The sequence below is a fragment of the Lithobates pipiens genome, unplaced genomic scaffold (genome assembly GCF_037356315.1).
Source record: "Lithobates pipiens isolate NorthernLeopardFrog02 unplaced genomic scaffold, aLitPip1_a1.2 Scaffold_56, whole genome shotgun sequence".
Classification (NCBI taxonomy): domain Eukaryota; kingdom Metazoa; phylum Chordata; class Amphibia; order Anura; family Ranidae; genus Lithobates; species Lithobates pipiens.
The window spans coordinates 18,967-45,343 of NW_027507878.1; the positions used below are offsets into that span (position 1 = coordinate 18,967).

The 26,377-nt window shown below is 48.8% G+C and overlaps 1 protein-coding gene across 1 annotated transcript; it reads left to right on the top strand.

Moving 5' to 3' along the window:
- The first annotated feature begins 1,469 nt into the window (after nt 1–1,469).
- LOC143957989 (nigwaprin-a-like) lies at nt 1,470–24,626 on the top strand. Its single transcript, XM_077467431.1, has 4 exons — nt 1,470–1,630; nt 13,438–13,581; nt 16,479–16,624; nt 24,440–24,626. Exons 1-4 carry the CDS (start codon nt 1,522–1,524, stop codon nt 24,443–24,445), a joined length of 405 nt encoding a protein of 134 aa, XP_077323557.1. The 5' UTR covers nt 1,470–1,521; the 3' UTR covers nt 24,446–24,626.
- The last annotated feature ends 1,751 nt before the right edge of the window (nt 24,627–26,377 follow it).

Genomic DNA, 26,377 nt, shown 5'->3' on the forward strand with positions numbered 1-26,377 from the left:
AGGAAGGTGATCTGGTCTGATGTATGGAGGAAGGTGATCTGGTCTGATGTATGGAGGAAGGTGATCTGGTCTGATGTATAGAGGAAGGTGATCTGGTCTGATGTATGGAGGAAGGTGATCTGGTCTGATGTATGGAGGAAGGTGATCTGGTCTGATGTATGGAGGAAGGTGATCTGGTCTGATGTATGGAGGAAGGTGCTCTGGTCTGATGTATGGAGGAAGGTGCTCTGGTCTGATGTATGGAGGAAGGTGATCTGGTCTGATGTATGGAGGAAGGTGATCTGCTCTGATGTATGGAGGAAGGTGATCTGCTCTGATGTATGGAGGAAGGTGATCTGGTCTGATGAGACTGAAATGTAACTTTTTGGCCATCAAAGAAAACGCTATGTCTGGCGCAAACCCAACACATCACATCACCCAAAGAACACCATCCCCACTGTGAAACATGGTGGTGGCAGCATCATGCTGTGAGGACGTTTTTCAGCAGTCAGGACTGGGAAACTGGTCAGAGTTGAGGGAAAGATGGATGGTGATAAATACTGGGATATTCTTGAGCAAAACCTGCACCACTCTGTGTGTGATTTGAGGCCTAGGACGGAGGTTCACCTTCCAGCAGGACAATGACCCCAAACACACTGCTAAAGCAACACTTGAGTGGTTTAAGGGGAAACATGTAAATGCGTTGGAATGGCCTAGTCAAAGCCCAGACCTCAATCCAATAGAAAATCTGTGGTCAGACTTAAAGATTGCTGATCACAAGAGCAAACCATCCAACTTGAAGGAGCTGGAGCAGTTTTGCAAGGAGGAGGAATGGGGCAGAAACCTCAGTGGTGAGATGTGGGAAGACTCATAGAGACTCATCCAAAGCGACTCAGAGCTGTGATAGCCACAAAAGGCGGCTCTACAAAGTACTGACTTTAGGGGGGTGAATAGTTCTGCACATTGACTTTTTCTGTTATGTTGTCCTATTTGTTGTTTACTTCACAATAATAAAAAAAAAAATCTTCAAAGTTGTGGGCGTGTTCTGTAAATGAAATGATGCAAATCCTCAAACAATCCATGTTAATTCCAGGTTGTGAGGCAACAAAACCTGAAAAATGCCCAGGGGGGTGAATACTTTTGCAAGGCGCTGTATTTGAACTGTGCCTTTTAGAGGAAGTCTGGTTTGTACCGATATATCATATTACATTTTTTAGGAGATGAGGGTATAAAACAAACACGACGCTCCGGGTGTACAGGACTATAGTATACGGGGACCGGTATGTGATTGTGAAGTCCAGTCTGTACTCGCTGTGCCTTCTTATCATTGTACAAGATGTCACAATCCTCTCCGCAACAAACCTGCTATTCAATCTCTTCAGGTTCCTTGCAGCAACAAGTGCTGATGACAAGTTCTCAGTCACATGACCCCCGGGGGGGGGGGGGACATTCCTAAGCTGTACCTGGGGACTCAGGTAACAGGTGAAGGGGGTGGGGCGGTACCAGACCCAGGGCTGACCCACCCACTACACCTGCCTTTAAATGCTATTTGGGTTTTTTACAGGGACCGAAGGCAGCATGAAGATTGTACTGTGCCTCCTGGTGCCTCTTCTAGTGGGACTCGTCTTTATTCAGGGGGACACTGAGGCAGGTAAGACGCCGGATTCAAAGGGGACGCTGAGGTTTGAGGGTCTGTCCTAAAAATCGGGAGGTCAACTTTAAAATGCTAAAGCTACAGCAGTTGATAAAATTGTGAAGAACTTTGTTGAGGATGTTATAGTTTTGTTATTTTTTATTTTTTTTGATACTTTAGAGCTTGTGTGCCAATATTCATTTTTAGGTCAGCTGTAAAATCCTGAAGTTAGTAAAATAAAGTACTTTGTAAGGAACTTTGTCTTTGCTGAGGATGTTATCGCTTTTGTTACAAAGTTATAAATTGATACTTTGTAATGTACAAAAAATGATTTTGGGGTCAACTTTTAAGGCCTCATGCACACGGACGTTTTTACAGCCGCTTTTTTGAGCGTTTTTTGCAGCTTAAAAACGCCTGTCCATGTTAGTCTATGGCTTCATGCCCACCTAGGCGTTTTTAAGCTGCAAATGGCATAGGCGTTTTTAAGCTGTAAAAAAACCCCAGGGTGCGTTCCGTGGCACGGAGCTAGAGCTGTAAAAACGCGAATCGCGGGAAAACACGCATAAACGCGCAACATATTTTCTTTTCTGAGTGCTATAGCCAATAGATTTGTTTCTTTAAAAACGCTACTTAACGCTAAAAAACGTGCAAAAAACGCGCAAAAACGCCAATGCAAAACACGGTAAAAATCGCGTTTTTAACGCCGATTTTTCCAGGCGTCGGAGCTAGCTTTGCAGCCAGTTTTTTAAAACGTCCGTGTGCATGAGCACTCATGATTAAAGCTACAGCGGATGATATAATATTTAGCCTTTGTTCAGAATGTTATATATTTTTGTTACATTTTATTTATTTATGTATACATTTCTGTATTTATATATATTTATTACTTTGTAGCTGGTTTGCCAATAATGATTTTTAGGTCAACTGTAAAATCCTAAAGTTTGGAACTTTGTCTTTGCTGAGGATGTTATCACTTTTGCTACAAAGTTATAAATTGATACTTTGTAATGTACAAAAAATGATTTTGGGGTCAACTTTTTAGGATTAAAGCTACAGCGGATGATATAATATTTAGCCTTTGTTCAGAATGTTAAATATTTTTGTTACATTTTATTTATATTTATTACTTTGTAGCTGGTTTGCCAATAATGTTTGGAACTTTGCCTTTGCTGAGGATGTTATCGCTTTTGCTACAAAGTTAGAAGTTGATACTTTATTATAATATAAAAAATAATGATTTCGATGACAACTTTTAGCTACATCAATTGGTAAAATATTTTGCCTTTTGCTGAGGATGTTCTAAGTTTTTTTTTTTTTTGTTACATTTTATTCCGATACTTTGTAGCTTGCTAATAATGATTGTTAAAGCGGGAGTCCGCCGGGACTCCGCGTTTTTTTTTTTTTTAAAAGCCAGCAGCTAAAAATACTGCAGCTGCTGACTTTTAAAATCGTGACACTTACCTGTCCAGCGCGCCCGCGATGTCAGCACCCAAAGCCGATCTCTAGATCGTCTATCGTGTGCTGCCGCCACCATCTTGGGTATGGGAATCAGGAAATGGAGCCTTTCGGCTTCATTTCCCGGTTCCCTACTGCGCATGCGCGAATCGCGCTGCGCAATAAGGACGGTCCCCGCTGTCTCTGGGATCTGTGTGTTTCCCAGCAGGCAGCGGGGCACTTGCGGAAAGGGGCGGGCACTTGCGGAAAGGGGCGTAATCTACGCCCCTTTCCGCAGAGAGCTATCCCAGAAGTGGGTGCAGAATACCTGTACTGTACAGGTATCTGCACCCCCTCCCCCCTGAAAGGTGCCAATTGTGGCGCCGGAGGGGGGGAGGGTTCCGATGAGCGGAGGTCCACTTTAGGGTGGACCTCCGCTTTAATGGATGAATTATCAGAGAACAGCCAGGGCCGGATTAAGAGTATCATGGGCCCGGTGCTGAGGATTTTGATGGGCCTTTTTATGGAAATAAATAAAATGAAAAGATTTTTTTGTTTAAGTAAATTAAATATTTTAAACAAACCCCTCATTCACACTGTATGTGCAAGAGAACCCATGTGAATGAGCCCTTATTTTTTTTAAATTATTTATTAATATTTGAATTATTTTCTTCATTTATTATTATTTGTTGGAGTTTTTTTTAATTTTTTTATTATTTTATTATTATTATTATTCAGGATTTATATAGCACCATCAATTTACACAGCACTTTTACAATATAAAAAGGAGACAATACAGTTACAATACAATAAAATACAAGAGGATTAAGAGGGCCCTGCTCAGAAGAGCTTACAATCTAATAATTTTACATTTTTTTTCACAATACTTTTTTGGGAGAATGGAGCAGTGGAAGGTGTCAGTACTGCATACACATGGGGGGCCCAGAGCAGGGGGAAGCTAATGGACAGTCTGGGGTGATCAGTATGGGGGTGGAGGCGCAATTACAAGCACCGATCTGCCTCTAGAGGAGGTGGAGTGGCTTTCAGCTGCTTCATGGAGAGCCATAGAGGGAGGCTGTCATGGTGGTGGTGCTTGTGATTGCCCGCCGCACCCATAACCCCGACTTTCAGATTCCCCTTGCTGCAGGAGGTACAAGGACCGTCTCATGCAGTGCAGTATTCAAATGGTCAGTCCGTCCCTGCTGGGACCATATTAAGGTAGGGGGCCTGAAGCTGCAGCTCCAATAGACCCTACGTTAATCTGGCCCTGAGAACAGCACAGAACTCCCTTTGGCCAAATAGGAATTAATTTAGGAAAGACCTTTGCAAAACCTCACAGAGGTGACAAATCAACTAGGAGATCTTATGACCCTTTGGGGTTCGTTTATTAACCCTTAGTTCATGCCTATACATATTTTAGTGCATTTTGCGCTTTGTAGAAACAATACAGTCAATTTAACATGGTTTCCTATGGATTTAGTTCACATCTGTGTGTTTTTTGAGCTGCTGAATTTTTTTTGGGGGGAAAGGGTCAGTGAATTTTTTCCCACAGCAAATTGCATTTTGCGTGTAATAGACTTCAATGCACTCGCTCCAAAAACGCAAGGGTTGCATTTTCGATGCGTTTTGCATTTTCTTAAGCAAAGTTTGACAGTCCTGCTTTTATGGCGTGCAACTTTGATGTGACTTTCACACTCTCTGGCACTCGAGTCTCGTCAAAGTTGCATTCCATCAACAAAGCCTCTCATACTTTCCTATTAGACAACCCCCCCAAACACATCAAAAACGTGCTACAATTGTGTGTTCAAAAACCAAAAAGCACCCGATAGTGCCAGAAAAATGCATTAAACCTAACACGCATAAGTGTGAACCCGGTCTAAAACTTGAGAGTGGAAAATCTGGTGCAGCTGTGCATGGGAGCCAATCGGGTTCTAATTTCAGCTTCTTCAATTAAAGAAGTAGTACAACCAAAGCTCATTTGGCTGTACTTCTGCGGATCACAACAGTGCAGATCGCTCTGCACTCCTGTGACCCGTTTTCAGCTGACAGCGGGCTGAAGTCTGTCACAGAGTTGGTCCAGGCTGGGGCAAGATCACGACAATATGGTCAGGATCTTCCCACATGGCTGGACGGGCACCTGGCTCAGCCTCTTAGCAGGTCACTGAGAGCCTGAGCCGTGCTCATGCCCCCCTCCACAGCCCAAGCTCCAGTGAGTGTGGGGATGAGGGGGGGGGGGGGGGGGGTGGCAGCGAGCAGAGAGCGGTGACTGACAGTCGCCAGCTCTTTGCTCAGTGAGCTCTGAGAACCGAGTGATTGGCTTTTTTTTTATGATCGCTCAATTCCCTGCCTTACAGCAGGCGGGGGGACAAATGCAGCATCAGAGCGATGCTGCATCCACCTAGGTAAGTATGATTAATATATTTTTTTTTAAATCCCATATTCTCTTTTAAGCTTTGACAATAAAACCTGGAAGCTGATTGCAGAACTGCACCAGATTCTCTACTCTTCAGTTTTGGTAAACCGACCCCTATAAGTCTCAGTCGCCTATCAATGAGACAATGTGGGGTATTTTATTCCATAGGCTCTTAGCTAGAGGTCCTTTACCCCCCAATGGTACATTTATTTTTAAATTCTTTAGTTTAGGCCCCTTTTACACGAGTGGACTGATCTGGTCCGCCTGTCGGTTTTTCAGGACCATCCATTGTCCTCTATGGAGCGGCAGATGTAAACAGACATGTGTCCTTTTACACCCGCCGTTATCTAGTCCAATGCGATCTGCTAAAAACAGATGGATGGGGATCCGTTCCCCATCCATCTAGTGAATTGGATGGCAGTCGGATGTAAACAGACAGGTGGTCCTTTTACATCCAATCCCGTTGAGGCCCATCCATTAGGAGCGCCCGAGCGCTGCCTCCTCTATCCGTGGCCACCCCCCCCTCCATCTTCTAGCGATGTGATGCTCTAGCCATCACCACCACCACCCCCCATTCATGCGTCCAGCCCCTTTCTGAACGCCGGGCGCCCGAATTACAGCGACGGGGGTGTTTTTTTTTTAAGCATTCGATTAGAGCCAGAGGCTCCAAAAGGTCTCAAAATAGGGTGGGCTTGTGGCACAGAGCATTGCGCTACGAGCCCACCCAGGTGTTACAACAGAAAATGAAAATTCGCTGTTGCAACACTGATCCCCCTCTCCTGGCCAATTGGGAAGCGGGTCTGATACCTGTCATCCGCTTGGCTGAAAGGACAGGCGATTCCCCATTGGATGGCTAGGAGGAGGGGAGGAGACGCACGGCGTAAGCATGGAGGAGGAGAAGACACAGGAGCCGCTACCCAATGCCCTCCTGATGTCCGCCGATGCCCCGATCCCTGTTGCTCCTTGATGTCCACCGCTGCCCGATACCTAGATGGGGTAAGTGGACCCACCAGCAGACAACAAGCAGGGGGGGCTTTGAGGTGCCCTGGGGGGGGGGGGGGGTGTTGGTGGTTGTTTGCCACCCCCCATCCAAACAAGAAACCACGAGCCGCCACTGCATTCAACTGCCCATAGAGGAGAACAGGCTGTGTCTGTGCACGCTCTGCATAAGTGGAGCGGACACAGACCATTCATCCTCCTGCTCAGCGGGGGATGAGCAGGCAGATTCTGCCCCATGTGGAAGGGGCCTAAGAGGTTCACCAAAACATAGAACAGCATGTTGGTCCGTTGTAGACAATATCATCAACAGCAGAACGGTGCATTTGATGCCATCAGGGGGTATTTTTGCTTTAAACATTTTCCTTCTAAAATATAATTTCTGGTATTAGAAAATGCTACACAATGTAATGGATTATTCATAAACATCGGGGATTGTTTTAAAGACAAAAAGGCGCGATCACTCCAGATACTCACCAGGAGGTATTCGCTAAACAATCGTCCTATAAATCAGCAATCGGTTATAATCCCAGAGTCATTTTTATAACTGTTATGCAACTATTCAGTATTACAACCTCAGCAATTCTTTCTCTTTTTTTCATTGTGTTCCATGTCTGTTTTGCAAGATTTCCCCCCCCCCCCCTTTTTTTTTTCTTACAAATTATTGGGGTTTATAATAATTTAATTTTGGAACTTCGTCAAGAAGAATAAGACGGTTTTAGCGCTCTCCAGTTAAAATGCATCCTACCCTTTTATTACATTTTATAAGGGTAAAAAGTGAATGAATGGCGTCGGCATCTTCACCGATCAGCCATAACATTCTGACCACTGACAGGTTACGTGAATAACGTTGATTATCACATTACAACGGCATCTGAAAGTAAGTGGGATATATTAGGCAGTAAGTGAACATGTGGCCCCTGAAGTTGATGTGCAGAAAAAATGGACTCGCGTAAGGATTCGGGGGACTTTTACAAGGACCAAATTATGTCTAGACCAGAGGTCTCCAAACTTTCTAAACAAAGGGCCAGGTTACTGTCCTTCTGTCCTTACTGACTTTAGAGGGGCCGGAGTGGCCATTGAGAATAGAAAATGCTTCAGTAACAGTGGGAGCGCCTGTAGTCAGTAGAAGGAGCAATAGTGCCCTATCATTGGTATTAATGGGAGGAATAGTGCCTCATTTTTTTAGATCAGTGGGAAAAATGATGCTCCATTGCTGCTGTCAATGGGAGGAATAGTGTCACATCATTGGTGTTAGTGTAAGGAAAAATGGCCCATTGTTGGTGTCGGTGAGAAGAATGGTTTCCCACTCCTGGTGTCAGTGGAAGGTATGCTGTTCACTTGTTGGTATCAGTGGAAAGAACAGTTTCCCCTGAGGGTGGGATACAGGAAAAGGGCCGCATTCGGCCCATGGGCTGCAGTTTACAGTTAGACAACTGCGTCAGAGCAACTCCAAAACTGCAGCTCTTGTGGGATGTTCCCAGTCTGCAGTGGTCTGGACCGATCAAAAGTGGTCCAAGGAAGGAAAACCAGCCAACTGGTGACAGGCTCATTGATGGAGATGGGGAGGGAAGGCTCATTGGTGGAGGTGGGGATGGGGAAGGCTCATTGATGGAGGTGGGGAGGGGAGTCTCATTGATGGAGGTGGGGAGGGAAGGCTCATTGATGGAGGTGGGGAGGGAAGGCTCATTGATGGAGGTGGGGAGGGAAGGCTCATTGATGGAGGTGGGGTGTGAAGGCTCATTGATGGAGGTGGGGAGAGAAGGCTCATTGATGGAGGTGGGGAGGGGAGTCTCATTGATGGAGGGGGGAAAGGAAGGCTCATTGATGGGGGTGGGGAGGGAAGGCTCAATGGTGGAGGAGGAGAGTGGAGTCTCATTGATGAAGGTGCGGAGGGAAGGCTCATTGATGGAGAAGGGGAGGCTCATTCATGGAGGTGGAGAAAGAAGGCTCATTGGTGGACAAGGAAGGCTCAGTGATGGAGGTGGGGAGGGAAGGCTCATTAATGGAGGCGGGGAGGAAAGGCTCATTGATGGAGGTGGGGAGGGAAGGCTCATTGATGGAGATGGGGAGGGAAGGCTCATTGATGGAGGTGGGGAGGGAAGGCTCATTGATGGAGGTGGGGAGGGAAGGCTCATTAATGGAGGTGGGGAGGGAAGGCTCATTGATGGAGGTGGGGAGGGAAGGCTCATTGATGGAGGTGGGGAGGGAAGGCTCGTTAATGGAGGTGGGGAGGGAAGGCTCATTGATGGGGGAGGGGAGGGAAGGCTCATTGATGGAGGTGGGGAGGGAAGGCTTATTGATGAGGGAGGGGAGGGAAGGCTCATTATTGGAAGCTGGGAGGGAAGGCTCCTTGATGGAGGTGGGGAGAGAAGGCTTGTTAATGGAGGTAGGGAAGGAAGGCTCATTGATGGGGGAGGGGAGGGAAGGCTCATTGATGGAGGTGGGGAGGGAAGGCTTATTGATGGAGGTGGGGAGGGAAGGCTCGTTAATGGAGGTAGGGAAGGAAGGCTCATTGATGGGGGAGGGGAGGGAAGGCTCATTATTGGAAGCTGGGAGGGAAGGCTCATTGATGGAGGTGGGGAGGGAAGGCTTATTGATGGAGGTGGGGAGGGAAGGCTCGTTAATGGAGGTGGGGAGGGAAGGCTCGTTAATGGAGGTAGGGAAGGAAGGCTCATTGATGGGGGAGGGGAGGGAAGGCTCATTATTGGAAGCTGGGAGGGAAGGCTCATTGATGAAGTTGCAGAGGAAAGGCTCACTGATGGAGGTGAGGAGGGAAGGCTCATTGACGGAGGTGGGGAGAGAAGGCTTGTTAATGGAGGTGGGGAAGGAAGGCTCAATGATGGGGGAGGGGAGGGAAGGCTCATTGATGGAGTTGCAGAGGAAAGTCTGATTGATGGGGGGGGGGGGCTCGTTGATGGGAGTTGGGAAGGCAAGGCTCATGAATGGAGGTGGGGGAGGGAGGGCTCCATGAAGGAGGTGGGGAGGGAACTGCTGATGGAGGTGGGAAGGGAAGGCTCATTCATGGAGGTGGGGAGGGAAGGCTCATTGATGGTGATGGGGAGAGAAGGCTCATTGATGGAGGTTGGGGGGGGAAGGCTTATTGATGGATGTGGGGGAGGGAGGGCTCCATGATGGAGGTGGGGAGGGAACTGCTGATGAAGGTGTGGAGGGAAGGCTGATTAATGGAGGTGGGTATGGAAAGCTCATTGATGGAGGTGGGGAGGGAAGGCTCATTCATAGAGATGGGGAGAGAAGGCTCATTGATGGAGGCGGGGAGGGAAGGCTTAATGATGGAGGTGGGGGGTCGGCTCATTGATGGAGGCGGGGAGGGAAGGCTCATTGATGGATATGGAGAGTGAAGTCTGGCCTGTGTAGTCTGATCCAATTGAAGAGCTACTAGAGCTTAAATTGCTGAAGAAGTGAATACTGGTTTTGATAGAAAGGTGTCGGAACACACAGAGCATTGCAGTTTGTTGTGTATGGGTCTGTGTACCTGCAGACTGGTCAGGGTGTCCACTGTAGTACCCCAAGTTACTTATCCCCCCCCAAAAAATCTAAAAACGAAATAGAGAATTCCGTACCATCCTTTGTTGTCTGATGTTATTTGATCCTCAATCACATCCTCCAGTGCTGTAGAATTATTGTCATTTATGAAGACTCTCTACCTGATGATATTTCCTCAACTCCACAATGACCTGCCACTCCATGATGCTGCTCAGCCTCACTGTGACTAAATGACAGCTCCCTGGCTGGTGTTTGAAAATAACAGCACTGAGGACCCCGGATGACATAGTTGACCAGGAATGTTCATGACCATATTTAGCCAATGATGTCACCCATGATCCCCACCTCTGTGTTTACGTTCCAGCACTGCCGCGGGTCTGTAATTTAGCAAAGGTAGTGCGGCGGGGCAGGATCATACAGTGGTAGGTCAACGTGCCGGCGGGTCGTCTTCTGATGATGGATCCACAATGGTGGACAATGTGATTTGATGGCTTTGCTGGAAATGTAAACAAAGCAGCCGGGGATTCTGGATGATGGCATTGACCAAATACGGTCATGACTATATTTGGCCAATGACCTCGCGGGTCACCCCTGGCTGTTTGCATTCTAGCAGCTGAGGATTCGAACGGGCAAACTTGTTAAATATGGGCAGCTTATTCAACATTTTGGCAAACAGCCAAGGGGTTGGGTTCAGTTTGAAGTTAGGCTTAATCCCTATTTAAATATTTTGACTTTGTTGGGTAAGAGTCGATTCGGTTTTAGCCGCTGTTTTCCAGTCTCCTGTCAGATCTAAAGCAAATAACTATTTCATAACGACTTTTGATTGAACTTGAAGATTATAAGAAAAAAAAAACAATGTATTGGGAAAGAGATTCCTTTTTCTTCTCCAGCATCGAACCTCCTAATAACGAGTCTATAAATAACACATGTGGGTGTTCATGTTGTCACTCACCGCATCTGAACCCCTGGCTTATGTTTAGGTTTTGTTGCCTATTTGTGGGCAGGCAGTCCAAACAGAGAAAGAAGTATCTCCCCTTCAGTATATTCCAGAAACATTGAAAAGAATAACCCAATGGAAAATATTTCTCACTTACCCACAATAAATCTCTATTTCCTCTATGTGAATGCTTTTTAAGGTTTTAGAGGGATTCGTGCTGAGGAAATGTGGTGGATGGATTCAAGATTCCTGACAACCAGGGGCGTAACTATAGGGGGTGCAGCAGTTGCGACCGCAACTGGGCCCTGTGATGCAAGGGGCCCATGCAGCCCCCTCTACATATGGCCAGCAGCAGCATAGGCAGCTAGGGGTACCAGTGCACCATGCACACGGGTGGCTGGAGGTGGAGAGTGACAAGCAGAGCTCCATGCTCGACTATCGCACTGGCTGCTCTTTAGTTGTGCATTCCCCGCATGACCTGTGTCCTCAGCCGGCTCCTCATAGTACCCCTATCCTGCTCCATGCATTGCCGCTCAGTCCGATATCTGTTCTCCCCGGCCAGAGTCCCGCCCTCCCCCGAGTCCGGCCCACACTGCACTGCATACTTCTCCCGGGTAAACAAACTTTAAGCACCCAGATGCAGTGCAGCCCTATGAGAGCCCCCCGGAGGACACTGCAGGCTTGTCTGCCAACCCTCCTCCTCCCCCATACACAGATGATGAAATGTCTTTCTGGGAGATATGCTGATGGACTCATCCAGCACACTGGATGGAGCCCAGGCCAACATGGATGAGTGCGCGGCCTACAGCTTGGTCATGGTGAGTGAGAGGACCCCATCCCCCACACACCATTACATACCCCCTCCCTCTCCCCCTGGGGACAGGGACCCCTTCTTACGTGGGGACAGGGACTCCCACCTCCCCTGGGGACCGGGACCCCTTCTCACCTGGGACAGTAACTACATCTGCCCTGGAGAAAAGGACCTCATCTCTTCTGGGGACAGGGACCCCATCCTGCCTAGGGACAGTCCCCCAATGGGGCACCTAAGAATTTAAAAAAATTATAAAAAAAAACTAATGATACCACTGGTGGAACTACAGGGCTCACAAAGGTCATACCTGTGACCACGCCCTAGAGTTCCACCGCCAGACTCGAAGGGAAGGGCCCTGGCTGGGGTTCAGGGGGGCCCTTCATGGTTTCTTGCATTGGGGCCCTGAAGGTTCTAGTTACGCCACTGCTGACAACAATATACTGTAAATAGCTCTCTTGTGTGTAATTAATCATATACAATAACGTAGATAGTCGTTGGCTACATTCAACAGGACTTGTTCTGTAATGGTGGATGCAATGGTGCCAGTGGTGACCCTTCCTCATTGCAACCACTTTCCCTAAGGGTGGAGTCTATGACATAGCTGGTGGTACACCGAGGACACCCTCATGGGCGTTTGGGCTAAGCCGCAGGCTACCCCCAGGTCACAACAGGTACTCATGAATTCAAAGTTGAATAGGTGCCCATAACAGGTCCTTCGCATAACATAGCTAGTATTTGGTTACATTCAACTGGACTTGTTCTGTAATGTTGGATGGCTTGAGTGCGGATGGTGACCTTTCCTCATTGCAACTATTTTCCTTGAGGGTGGAGTCAGATAGCTGGTGTTCCACCAAAGACCCCCTAATGGTAGAGTTGGGCTTAGCTGCAGGCACCCCCTTCAGGGTAAAGGGGGTTCCACCAAAGACCCCCTAATGGTAGAGTTGGGCTTAGCTGCAGGCACCCCCTTCAGGGTGGAGGGTGTTCCACCAAAGACCCCCTAATGGTAGAGTTGGGCTTAGCTGCAGGCACCCACTTGAGGGTGGAGAATGAGATAGCTGGTGTTCCACCAAAGACCCCCTAATGGTAGAGTTGGGCTTGGCTGCAGGCACCCCCTTGAGGGTGGAGTCTGAGATAGCTGGTGTTCCATCAAAGACCCCCCCCCCCCCCTAGAGTTGGGCTTAGCTGCAGGCACCCCCTTCAGGGTGGAGGGTGTTCCACCAAAGACCCCCTAATGGTAGAGTTGGGCTTAGCTGCAGGCATCCCCTTGAGGGTTGAGTCTGATATAGCTGGTGTTCCACTAAAGACCCCCTAATGGTAAAGTTGGGCTTAGCTGCATGCACCCCCAGGTCGTCCAGCAGGTATTCATGGATGCAGAGGTGGAGAATTGTTCATAGCAGGTCCTTCATGTAACATAGCCAGTATTTCGTTACATTCAACTGGACTTGGTCTGTAATGTTTGATGGCACAAGTGTGGGTGATGGCCTTCCCTCTATGTAGCCACTTTCCCTGAGGGTGGAGTCTGAGAGATGGCTGTTGTTCTGCCTGGGATCCCCTCATGGGAATTTGAACTTGACTGCATGCCACGAAGCCCTTGAGCAATTCAGTGCTGAAGTCTTCCCATCACACTGGCAGCCAAAGACGTCTCTATAAAACTCATTAGAATAATAAGAATGACAGAAGGCAGTTGTGGCTCTGCTACCTGACTCATGATGTCTCATCTCTTTCAGACAAACCTGGGAAATGCCCCCCTCCAGAGGAGCTGACTCTAGGGGTGTGCTTTACTAAACGGTGCAACAATGACACTGAATGTGGGGGAAGCCAGAAATGCTGCAAGACCGGCTGTGATGGCTACCAGTGCCTGGTGCCAGTAGGTAAGCATTGCAGAGGTACTCCACCCGGAGTGAAATCTCTCCCAATAAAAGGAATACCCTCTTAAGGTTAAAGTCCATGTACACCTAATTGGTAAAATGTATCCAATAGAGTAATGACACACGACCGGACTTTCCGGCAGACTAGGTCTTATGGTCGTCCCGACGGACTTTCGGCGGACTTCCGACTGACTTTTCTGAACGTACGGACTTGGGCCACACACACTCACACCAAAGTCTGAAGGGATTCGACCGTGATGACGTACGACCGGACTAGATTAAGGAAATTCATAGCCAGTAGCCAATAGCTGCCCTAGCGTCGGTTTTCCTCCGTCGGTCTAGCATACAGACGAACGGATTTTTCGACCGCACTCGAGTCCGTCGGAAAGATTTGAAACATGTTCTAAATCTAAAATTCGTCTGATTTTTCGAACAGCAAAGGTCCGACAAAGCCCGCACACGATCGAATTGTCCTGACCGACTCGTTCCGTCTGACCTTTGCTGTCGAAAAAGTCCGGCCGTGGGTACATGGCATTAGAATTAATACTAGGGTATAAGGGTTACCTATAGGGATAGAGTTAACATTATGGTAGGGTTACTTCTAGGTTGGGTGTTACGTATAGGGCTAGGGGTAGGTTTTACCTTTAGGGTTATCAATAGGGTAAGGGTCGCCTTAGGTAACCCACCTCCTACTGTAAACATTACCCTACCACTAACCCTAACCTTATAGGTAACACTCAACCGAGAATTAACCCTAACCCTATAGCTAACCCTACCCGTTAAAGTGGTTGTAAACCCTTACAAACCACTTTGACCTACAGGTAAGCCTAGATTAAGGCTTACCTGTAGGTCCAAGAAATATCTCCCAAACCTATACGGTTTAGGAGATATTTGCCGAAAGACAGGCACCGCTGTCTATGGCGCATGCGCCGTAGACAGCGGCGCGCAAGCGCACTGAGCGCGCTGCCATCAATGGCGATATGTCGTGAGTGGCGGGTTCCGTGCGCATGCGTGGGAGTGACGTCATCGCGGCTTCGTCGAATGACAGCGGCGGAACAGCGAGACCCACTGAGAAGATGGAGGCTCCGGACTACAGGGGACAGCGGTGACTTCGCTGGCTCCTGTGGCAGGTAACTGACACATAATGGACTACTATGCGATGCGATGCGATGCGATGCGATGCATAGTAGTCCATTATGCTTTACCGTTTGCAGGGAATCAAAAAGGAAGTAAACCCATCAGGGTTTACTTCCTCTTTAACTCTATCTCTATAAGTAACCCTGATCCAACTGCTAAGCCTATAGGTTAACCTTACCCTTCAACTTGTTCTAACCCTATAGGTAACCCTACCGTAAGGTTAACTCCAACGCTATAGGGAACCCTGAACCAACTGCTAACCTTATAGGTTAACCTTACCCTAGCACTAGTTCTAACCTTAACGGTAAACCTTACCCTAGCCCTAATCCTAACCTTATAGGTAACACTCAACTTAGAATTAACCCTAACCCTATAGGTAACCCTACCCTAATGTTAACTCTAACCCTATAGGTAACCTTTACTCTGTTGCTAATCCTATAGGTAAACCTTACCCCAGCACAAATCCTAACCCTATAGGTAATATAGTGCTAACCCCATAGATAACCCTTCCTATTGTCAACCCTATAGATAACTCATAACCCTACTCCTAATCCTATAGGCACCCTTTACTCTATTGCTAACCCTATAGGTAAACCTTACCCCTAGCACTAACCCTAACCCTATCGGTAACACTCAACCAAAACTTGCTCATCCGTGTGTTTATGGACCTTGCTTTGTGCACCGGTGAAGGCCTGGCTCACAGTCTCAGCTCTAATTCTTCCCAAAGGTGTTCTATCGGGTTGAGGTCAGAAGGCCGTCCACAAGGTTTAGGAGGGTGTCTATGGGAATGTTTGACCATTCTTCCAGAAGTGTATTTGTGAGGTCAGGCACTGATGTTGGACGATGTTGCTCTAATTCATCCCAAAGGTGTTCGGGTTGAGGCCAGGACTCTGTGCAGGCCAGTCAATTTCCTCCACCCCAAACTCGCTCATCCATGTCTTTATGGACCTTGCTTTGTGCACTGGTGGGCAGTCATGTCGGAACAGGAAGGGACCATCCGGAAACTGTAACCACAAAGTTGGGAGCATTCAATTGTCCAAAAATGTCTTGGTATGCTGACGCCTTAAGAGTTCCCTTCACTGGAACTAAGGGGCCAAACCCAACCCCTGAAAAACAACCCCCACCCCATAATCCCCCCTCCACACCCACCCCCCCACCATAATCCCCCCTCTGCCAAATGATTTGGACCAGTGCACAAAGCAAGGCCCATAAAGACATGGATGAGCGAGTTTGGTGTGGAGGAAATTGACTGGCCTGCACAGAGTCCTGACCTCAATCCAATAGAACACCTTTGGGAAGAATTAGAGCGGAGACTGTGAGCCAGGCCTTCTCGTCCAACATCAGTGCCTGACCTCACAAATGGGCTCGTGGAAGAACGGTCAAACATTCCCATAGACACCCTCCTAAACCTTGTGGACGGCCTTCCCAGGAGAGGTGAAGCTGTTATAGCTGCAAAGGGCCAACTCAATATTGAACCCTCCGGACTAAGACTGGGATGACATTAAAGTTCACGTGCGTGTAAAGGCAGGCGTCCCAATACTTTTGGTAATATAAAGCTTGGATCAGTGAAAACAAAGCTGCTCTCCGCCTCTTGGAGGGGGGAGGGGGGCATATCTCTCCCAGGAGCCCTGACTAAAGGGGGCGCAATGCTCAGCTCCACCCAACACAGGACATGTAGGCTCACTTCTCAGAATAGATTTGATGATCTGATATTTTATCATCTGAGTGATTGATGAATGATTCCTCCCCATGTCCCCCTCCAGATAAGCCGGGATCGTGTCCCCCTGTTATGGAGCCTCTGAATGGGACAACCTGCATCAAGACCACTCAGTGTATCTCCGACACCTACTGCAACGACAACCAAAAGTGTTGTCCAGCGGCATGTGACAGCACGTCCTGCCAGATACCGGTACGTAGCCAGAAGAATCCATCTATAGTTATCTTGTATTGATATAGCTCTGACATATACCACAGCGCTGTACAGAAAACACTGAGCCAGACACATCAGTCCCTGTACCAGAGGAGCTTACACTCTAATGTCCCCCTCCCCCTCCCCCACAGTCACATCAGTCTCTGTACAGAGGAGCTTACACTCTAATGTACCCTCCCCCACAGTCACATCAGTCTCTGTACAGAGGAGCTTACACTCTAATGTCCCCTCCCCCCACAGTCACATCAGTCTCTGTACAGAGGAGCTTACACTCTAATGTCCCCTCCCCCCCACAGTCACATCAGTCTCTGTACAGAGGAGCTTACACTCTAATGTCCCCTCCCCCCACAGTCACATCAGTCTCTGTACAGAGGAGCTTACACTCTAATGTCCCCTCCCCCCACATCACATCAGTCTCTGTAGCAGAAGAGCTTCCACTCTAATGTCCTCTCCCTCACAGTCACATCAGTCTCTGTACAGAGGAGCTTACACTCTAATGTCCCCTCCCCCCCCCCCCCCCACAGTCACAGCAGTCTCTGTACAGAGGAGCTTCCACTCTAATGTCCCCTCCCCCCGACAGTCACATCAGTCTCTGTACAGAGGAGCTTACACTCTAATGTCCCCTCCCCCCCCACAGTCACATCAGTCTCTGTACAGAGGAGCTTACACTCTAATGTCCCCTCCCCCCCACAGTCACATCAGTCTTTGTACTGTACAGAGGAGCTTACACTCTAATGTCCCCTCCCCCACAGTCACATCAGTCTCTGTACAGAGGAGCTTACACTCTAATGTCCCCTCCCCCACAGTCACATCAGTCTCTGTACAGAGGAGCTTACACTCTAATGTCCCCCCCCCCCCCACAGTCACATCAGTCTCTGTACAGAGGAGCTTACACTCTAATGTCCCCTCCCCCATAGTCACATCAGTCTTTGTACAGAGGAGCTTACACTCTAATGTCCCCTCCCCCACAGTCACATCAGTCTCTGTACAGAGGAGCTTACACTCTAATATCCCCTCCCCCATAGTCACATCAGTCTCTGTACAGAGGAGCTTACACTCTAATGTCCCCTCCCCCCACAGTCACATCAGTCTCTGTACAGAGGAGCTTACACTCTAATGCCCCCCCCCCCCCCACAGTCACATCAGTCTCTGTACAGAGGAGCTTACACTCTAATGTCCCCCCCCCCCCCCCCGCAATCACATCAGTCTCTGTACACAGGAGCTTACACTCTAATGTCCCCTCCCCCCCACAGTCACATCAGTCTGTACAGAGGAGCTTACACTTTAATGCCCCCCCCCCCCCGCAGTCACATCAGTCTCTGTACAGAGGAGCTTACACTCTAATGTCCCCTCCCCCCACAGTCACATCAGTCTCTATACAGAGGAGCTTACACTCTAATGTCCCCCCCCCCCCCCCCCCACAGTCACACACCATTATTATTATACATTTATATACAGTGCCTTGAAAAAGTATTCATACCCCTTGACATTCCCCACATGTTGTCATGTTACAACCAAAAACATAAATGTATTTTATTGGGATTTTAGCATGACAAAATGTGGAACATTCCAAGGGGTATGAATACTTTTTCAAGACACTATATCTCTGACATAGACCGCGGTGCTGCACACAGAACGATGTTCCGCATTCTCTGTAGAAAGTCTGAGATCCGCTGAAGAGAACGGAGATGATTGCAAAACCCGTCTTTCTGGGTGTCGGGGAGGATTCTGGGTAATCTGGATGTCGGAGGCAGCGGGGAGCTCAGAGCACTTCACATGGAGAGCCTTTGTGTTGTGTATATAGGAGATCACGGCCCCCCCCGCCCCGCCCCCGCCACCGCCCTTAGTACCGGAGCCTTAGGAGCTACAAACTGTGCTGTACACAATACTACATACTGATCCACTCTGTACACTGCAGGAAATCTCCCCATTGTGGGAGGGGCAGAGACACAAACTACTGCAGGAGATCTCACCATTGTGGGAGGGGCAGAGACACAAACTACTGCAGGAAATCTCACCATTGTGGGAGGGGCAGAGACACAAACTACTGCAGGGAATCTCATCATTGTGGGAGGGGCAGAGACACAAACTACTGCAGGGAATCTCATCATTGTGGGAGGGGCAGAAACACAAACTACTGCAGGAAATCTCCCCATTGTGGGAGGGGCAGAGACACAAACTACTGTGGGAAATCTCACCATTGTGGGAGGGGCAGAGACACAAACTACTGCAGGGAATCTCACCATTGTGGGAGGGGCAGAGACACAAACTACTGCAGGGAATCTCATCATTGTGGGAGGGGCAGAGACACAAACTACTGTGGGAAATCTCACCATTGTGGGAGGGGCAGAGACACAAACTACTGCAGGAAATCTCATCATTGTGGGAGGGGCAGAGACACAAACTACTGCAGGGAATCTCATCATTGTGGGAGGGGCAGAGACACAAACTACTGCAGGAAATCTCACCATTGTGGGAGGGGCAGAGACACAAACTACTGCAGGAAATCTCCCCATTGTGGGAGGGGCAGAGACAGAAACTACTGCAGGGAATCTCATCATTGGGGGTGGGCAGAGACACAAACTACTGCAGGAAATCTCACCATTGTGGGAGGGGCAGAGACACAAACTACTGCAGGGAATCTCATCATTGTGGGAGGGGCAGAGACACAAACTACTGCAGTAGATCTCACCATTGTGGGAGGGGCAGAGACACAAACTACTGCAGGAAATCTCATCATTGTGGGAGGGGCAGAGACGCAAACTACTGCAGGGAATCTCATCATTGTGGGAGGGGCAGAGACACAAACTACTAGAGGGGAAAAAGAGGAAAGGAGAAAGTAATATATTTGTGTAAGCTCCTTTAAATCAACATTTCTATGAATTGTCGTTGCTCAGCCTCGCCTTTGTCCCGTCCGTCTCCTAATCACTATTTATTCGGTGTAATTGGCGGGTGTCCAGTGACCGCCTTGTAGTTTCTATCATTCTGTTGTGCGGGAGATTATAGTGTTTGGGAAAAGTTGACCATCCTTCAAATCCCAGCAGTGGTGTCTTGGAAACAAGCGATCCCTGGGCAAACAAACACAACTTTGTGTGCGGTCACATGACGGCGAGGAGGCGATTTCTGTTGCCCGCCGTTTTCTTTGCTGACCTTGGTCCAGACGTAAATCTGGAGGGATTCCCAAGTCTTTTAAAGTGTACCTGTCACACACCTGGGCAATGCAGTCTTAGTATGCACCGATCATCATGACATTAAGACCACCCACCCAATATGGAGCAGGTCCCCTTTTTGCCACCTAAACAGCCCTGACCTGTTGAGGCACGGGACTCCACTAGACCTCGTAAGGTACCCTGAGGTATCCGGCACCAAGCCGTCAGTAGAAGATCCTATAAGTCCTGTAGGTTGGGGCCTCCATGGATTGGACTTGTTTTTGCAGCACATCCCACAAATGCACAATTGGATTGAGATCTGGAGAATTCAACACCTCAAACTTGTTACGTTCCTCAAACCATGCTGTGCCGCCGCCTTCCATTGCTCCGTGCTCCATTTCTGGTGCTCACGTGCCCATTGTAGGTTCTTCTGGCTGTGGACACGGCATGGGCACCCTGACCAGTCTGCGGCTACACAGGCCCCATACACAACAAGCTGTGTTACCCATACTTTCTACTTTCAACAAATCCACTTCAGGGACAACATGTTCACTTGCTGCCTAATATATCCAACCCACTTTCAGATTCCTTTTTTTAATGTTATTCACGTTGACTGTCAGTGGTCATAATGTTATGGCTGATCGGTGTGTGTGGTGAAAGACATTTCCTATAATGAAGACGGCAAGTGAGGTACTTTCAGCATTTCTCAGCCAGGGTGCTCCTTTAGTTCCCCTGGGGTGCTGCGAGGATGAGACCCAGTTTGCCCTAAATCAGAGATGGATGAGAGGACTCAGTGATGGGGGTGGGGGTTCTGATCTAATGATGGACGGGAGAAGGACTGCGTCATGGAGGTAATTTGATGTGTATAGGGGGGGGGGGGGGGCTCTCATACATTGAGGGTCTCTGTGCTGATGAGGGCCTATGATGTAAGGGAGGGCTTTGATGCGATGGATTCCCAAAATATCAAAGGGGCCTTTGATGTGAAGGGGTGGGCTCTAATTTAATATGGGGAGCTCTGATGTGATGGGGGTCCTCTGATGTGATGGAGGGGTCCTCTGATGTGGAGGTGGGGGGGAGCTCTGATGTGATAAAGGGAATCTAATGTGAAGTGATGGACCTCTGATTTGAACAAGGGACTCTAATGTGAAGTGAGGGACCTCTGATGTGATGGGTGATCTGTGATGTGAAGGGAGGGGGCTCTGATGTGTTGGGGGACTTCTGATGTGATGAGGAGACCTCTGAATGTGATGGGGGGGGACCTCTGAATGTGATGAGGGGACCTCTGATGTGATGGGGGACCTCTGATGTGATGGGGGACCTCTGATGTGATGGGGGACACTCTGATGTGATGGGGGACCTCTGGATATGATGGGAGGGTCCTATGATGTGATGGGGGACCTCTGAATGTGATGTGGGGTCCTCTGATGTGATGGGGGACTTCCGATGTGATGAGGGGGACCTCTGATGTGATGGGGGGGCTCTAATGTGATGGGGGAACTCTGAATGTGATGGGGGTTCCTCTGATGTGATGGGGGTTCCTCTGATGTGATGGGGGAACCTCTGATGTAATGGGGGAACTCTGATGTTACGGGGGGACCTCTGAATGTGATGAGGGGACCTCTGATGTGATGGGGGGACTTCTGATGTGATGGGGGGACTTCTGATGTGATGGGGGGACTTCTGATGTGATGGGGGACCTCTGATGTGATGGGGAAACCTCTGAATGTGATGGGGGACCTCTGATGTGATGGGGGACCTCTGATGTGATGGGGGACCTCTGATGTGATGGGAGGGTCCTATGATGTGATGGGGGACCTCTGAATGTGATGTGAGGTCCACTGATGTGATGGGGAGGACCTCTGAGGTGATGGGGGGAACTCTAATGTGATGGGCAGGACCTCTGAGGTGATGGGGGGGCACTGATGTGATGGGGGGGACCTCTGATGTGATGGGGGACCTCTGATGTGATGGGGAACCTCTGAATGTAATGGGGGACCTCTGATGTGATGGGGGACCTCTAATGTGATGGGAGGGTCCTATGATGTGATGGGGGGACCTCTGAATGTGATGTGAGGTCCTCTGATGTGATGGGGGGACCTCTGATGTGATGGGCAGGACCTCTGATGTGATGGGGGACCTCTGATGTGATGGGGGGGCTGTGATGTGATGGGGACCTCTAATGTGATGGGAGGGTCCTATGATGTGATGGGGGGACCTCTGAATGTGATGTGAGGTCCTCTGATGTGATGGGGGGACCTCTGATGTGATGGGCAGGACCTCTGATGTGATGGGGGAACTCTGATGTGATGGGCAGGACCTCTGAGGTGATGGGGGGGGGGGGCACTGATGTGATGGGGGAACTCTGATGTGATGGGGGACCTCTGATGTGATGGGGGAACCTCTGAATGTAATGGGGGGGCCTCTGATGTGATGGGGGTCCTCTGATGTGATGGAGGAACCTCTCATGCGATAAGGAACCTCTGATGTGATGGGGGACCTCGGAATGTGATGGGGGGACCTCGGAATGTGATGGGGGGGTCCTCTGATGTGATGGGGGGACCTCGGAATGTGATGGGGGGTCCTCTGATGTGATGGGGGAACCCCTGAATGTGATGGAGGACCTCTGATGTGATGGGGGACCTCTAATCTGATGTGGGGTCCTCTGAATGTGATGGGGGGCCCTCTGATGTGATGGGGGAACCTCTGAATGTAATGGAGGACCTCTGATGTGATGGGGGACCTCTGAATGTGATGGAGGACCTCTGATGTGATGGGGGACCTCTGATGTGATGGGGGAACCTCTGATGTGATGGGGACCTCTGAATGTGATGTGGGGTCCTCTGATGTGATGGGGTCCTCTGATGTGATGGGTCCTCTGATGTGATGGGGGACCTCTAATGTGATGGGGGGGGTCATCTGATGTGATGGGGGGTCCTCTGATGTGATGGGGGAACCTCTGAATGTGATGGAGGACTGATGTGATGGGGGGTCCTCTGATGTGATGGGGGAACCTCTGAATGTGATGGAGGACTGATTGTGATGGGGGGTCCTCTGATGTGATGGGGGAACCTCTGAATGTGATGGAGGACTGATGTGATGGGGGGTCCTCTGATGTGATGGAGGAACCTCTCATGCGATAAGGAACCTCTGATGTGATGGGGGGACCTCGGAATGTGATGGGGGGACCTCGGAATGTGATGGGGGTCCTCTGATGTGATGGGGGGACCTCGGAATGTGATTGGGGGGGTCCTCTGATGTGATGGGGGAACCCCCTGAATGTGATGGAGGACCTCTGATGTGATGGGGGACCTCTAATCTGATGTGGGGTCCTCTGAATGTGATGGGGGGGGCCCTCTGATGTGATGGGGGAACCTCTGAATGTAATGGAGGACCTCTGATGTGATGGGGGACCTCTGAATGTGATGGAGGACCTCTGATGTGATGGGGGGACCTCTAATGTGATGGGGGGGGTCCTCTGATGTGATGGGGGAACCTCTGATGTGATGGGGGACCTCTGAATGTGATGTGGGGTCCTCTGATGTGATGGGGTCCTCTGATGTGATGGGGTCCTCTGATGTGATGGGGGGACCTCTAATGTGATGGGGGGGGGGGTCATCTGATGTGATGGGGGGTCCTCTGATGTGATGGGGGAACCTCTGAATGTGATGGAGGACTGATGTGATGGGGGAACCTCTGAATGTGATGGAGGACTGATGTGATGGGAGGTCCTCTGATGTGATGGGGGAACCTCTGATGTGATGGGGGAACCTCTGAATGTGATGGAGGACTGATGTGATGGGGGGTCCTCTGATGTGATGGGGGACTGATGTGATGCGGAGACTTCTGATATGGTGGGGGGACCTCTGATGTGATGCGGACACCTCTGACGTGATGGGGAGACCTCTGATGTGATGGGGAACCTCTGCTGTTGATGTTGGGGGGGGGGTCTCTGATGTGAAGATCATCTCATCCAAGAGGTTGTTTGCTGCATCGTCCTAGGTTTAGGTTTCTTATTGATGAATAACATGTACTGTATGTATTTTACATGGTAGTCGGGGGAGTATTTTATATACTGAATGAAGTGGCAATGAAGAAGGGGCGTACATTGTACTGCAAACTTGCGTACACATAACGCGCTTTGACAGGAGGCGGGGGAGGTGTGTTGTGACAACAGAGACTTTGTAGGTTTCCTCCAAGTAATGTTATCCATACAGAAGGAGCTGTCCATACAGCATTTAAAACTTCATCATCTCAGCTGCAACAGCCTGACACACCACTAGGTGGCTCTCTAAAATACATTATATTACCAAAAGTATTGGGATCAATATCTTTAAAGCAAGAGGCTTATCGTAGACATTAGTAATCACAAACATAGGTAGTACATCCAGCATTAAAACAACATTGCTACCTGAATAGTGGTGTGCACGATGCAGGCACGAGTAGGCTCCGCCCAATGCGTTTCGTGTCAGAACACATCTTTAGGGGGGACACACCTTTTGTGCACACAAAGTGGATTTATAAAAAAAATATTTAATTGATCGTTTTTGTGTCCAGAGCTCATTTTTGATGCTTTTTTTTGGGGGGGGGGGCAATGATCCAGAATATCGTGTGATACAATTCTCACCCCTTTCCTTTTCTTTTCTAGGTATAATTCCTGGAGCAGGAAGACTTTGCAGTTTCTGAATTAAGGAGAAAAAAAACAAAACTACCCGGTTCATATAAATATATTTTGTTTTCCAGTCCATACCGGCATTTCCTCATTAAATATAATGTAATATATTTGCAAAATTAAAGAATAATCAGAGCCCCCAGTAGGGGGAGATGTAACCACATCCTGTATGAATTTGGTGGTATTTATTGACTCGTCTGATACTATTTATAAAGGATCTTTGACACCTCTCTGTGCTTTGCTTGCAGCTTTCATGTACACGAACCCAGTTTTTTTTTTATGTCACGCTCTTGCAGAGTGGGGGAGGGGCTTTAGCCGGTTCCGTTGTGTAGTCCTTCGCTTCGTCACAGTGAAATCAGAAAGCAACTTTATTGTAGGAGAAAAAGTCAAATTTGATTTACTTTCCTCTGAAAATGTTGGATCTAGCGGCGCTTTATCGCTAAGGCGGCTCTTATAGAGAACACAGGACTCAGCTTCTGCAGATGTGATTTTGTTGGATCAATAATAAATTCTATACTGCTACAAATAATTTAATCAGTTAATCAGAGTATAGCACCAGGTCACGTAAACTCCTGGGATATTGATCTGGTCCGTAAAGTAGCAGAGGGGGTTGTTCATTTCATTAACACCAAAGCAGTTGAAACTGATTAACAACAGGTTCACTAGATGGGCAACAATGAGACGACCTCAAAAACAGGAAGGGTTTTACAGGTGGAGGCCACCGACATTTTTTTTTCTCTGCTGATCTTTTCTGACCGTTTCTCACTAGTTTTGCATTTGGCTAGAGTCAGTGTCACTACTGGTAGCATGAGGCCATACCTGGACCCTATAGAGAGGTTGGTGTCACTACTGGTAGCATGAGGCCATACCTAGACCCTATAGAGGTTGGTGTCACTACTGGTAGCATGAGGCCATACCTGGACCCTAAAGAGGTTGGTATCACTACTTGTACCCTGAGGCTATACCTGGACCTTAGAGGTTGGTGTCACTACTGGTAGCATGAGTCCATACCTTGACCCTATAGGAAGCTGGTGTCACCAATGGTAGCATGAGGCCATACCTTGACCCTATAAGAGGTTGGTGTCACTACTGGTAGCATGAGGCCATACCTGGACCCTAAAGAGGTTGGTATCACTACTTGTAGCCTGAGGCCATACCTGGACCTTTATAGAGGTTGGTGTCACTACTGGTAGCATGAGTCCATACCTTGACACTATAGGAAGTTGGTGTCACTACTGGTAGCATGAGGCCATACCTGGACCCTGTAGAGGTTGGTGTCACTACTGGTAGCATGAGGCCATACCTGGACCCTATAGAGGTTGGTATCACTACTGGTAGCATGAGGCCATACCTGGACCCTATAGAGGTTGGTATCACCACTGGTAGCATGAGTCCATACCTTGACCCTATAGGAGGTTGGTGTCACTACTGGTAGTCTGAGACCATACCTGGACCCTGAAGAGGTTGGTGTCACTACTGGTAGCATGAGGCCATACCTAGACCCTGTAGAGGTTGGTGTTACCTACTGGTAGCCTGAGGCCATACCTGGACCCTATAGAGGTTGGTCTCATTACTGGTAGCATTAGGCCATACCTGGACCCTATAGATAGAGGTTGCACAGGCAGTCCAACTCCTCCAGGCTGGAACATCAATACGTGTCATTGCCAGAAGGTTTGCTGTGTCTCCCAGCACAGTCTCTAGAGCAGTGATGGCGAACCTTGGCACCCCCAGATGTTTTGGAACTACATTTCCCATGATGCTCATGCACTCTACAGTGTAGTGGAGCATCATGGGAAATGTAGTTTCAAAACATCAGGAGTGCCAAGGTTTGCCATCACTGCTCTAGAGCATGGAGGAGATTCCAGGAGACAGGTAGTCACTCTAGGAGAGCTGAACAGGTCTAAATAAGGTCTT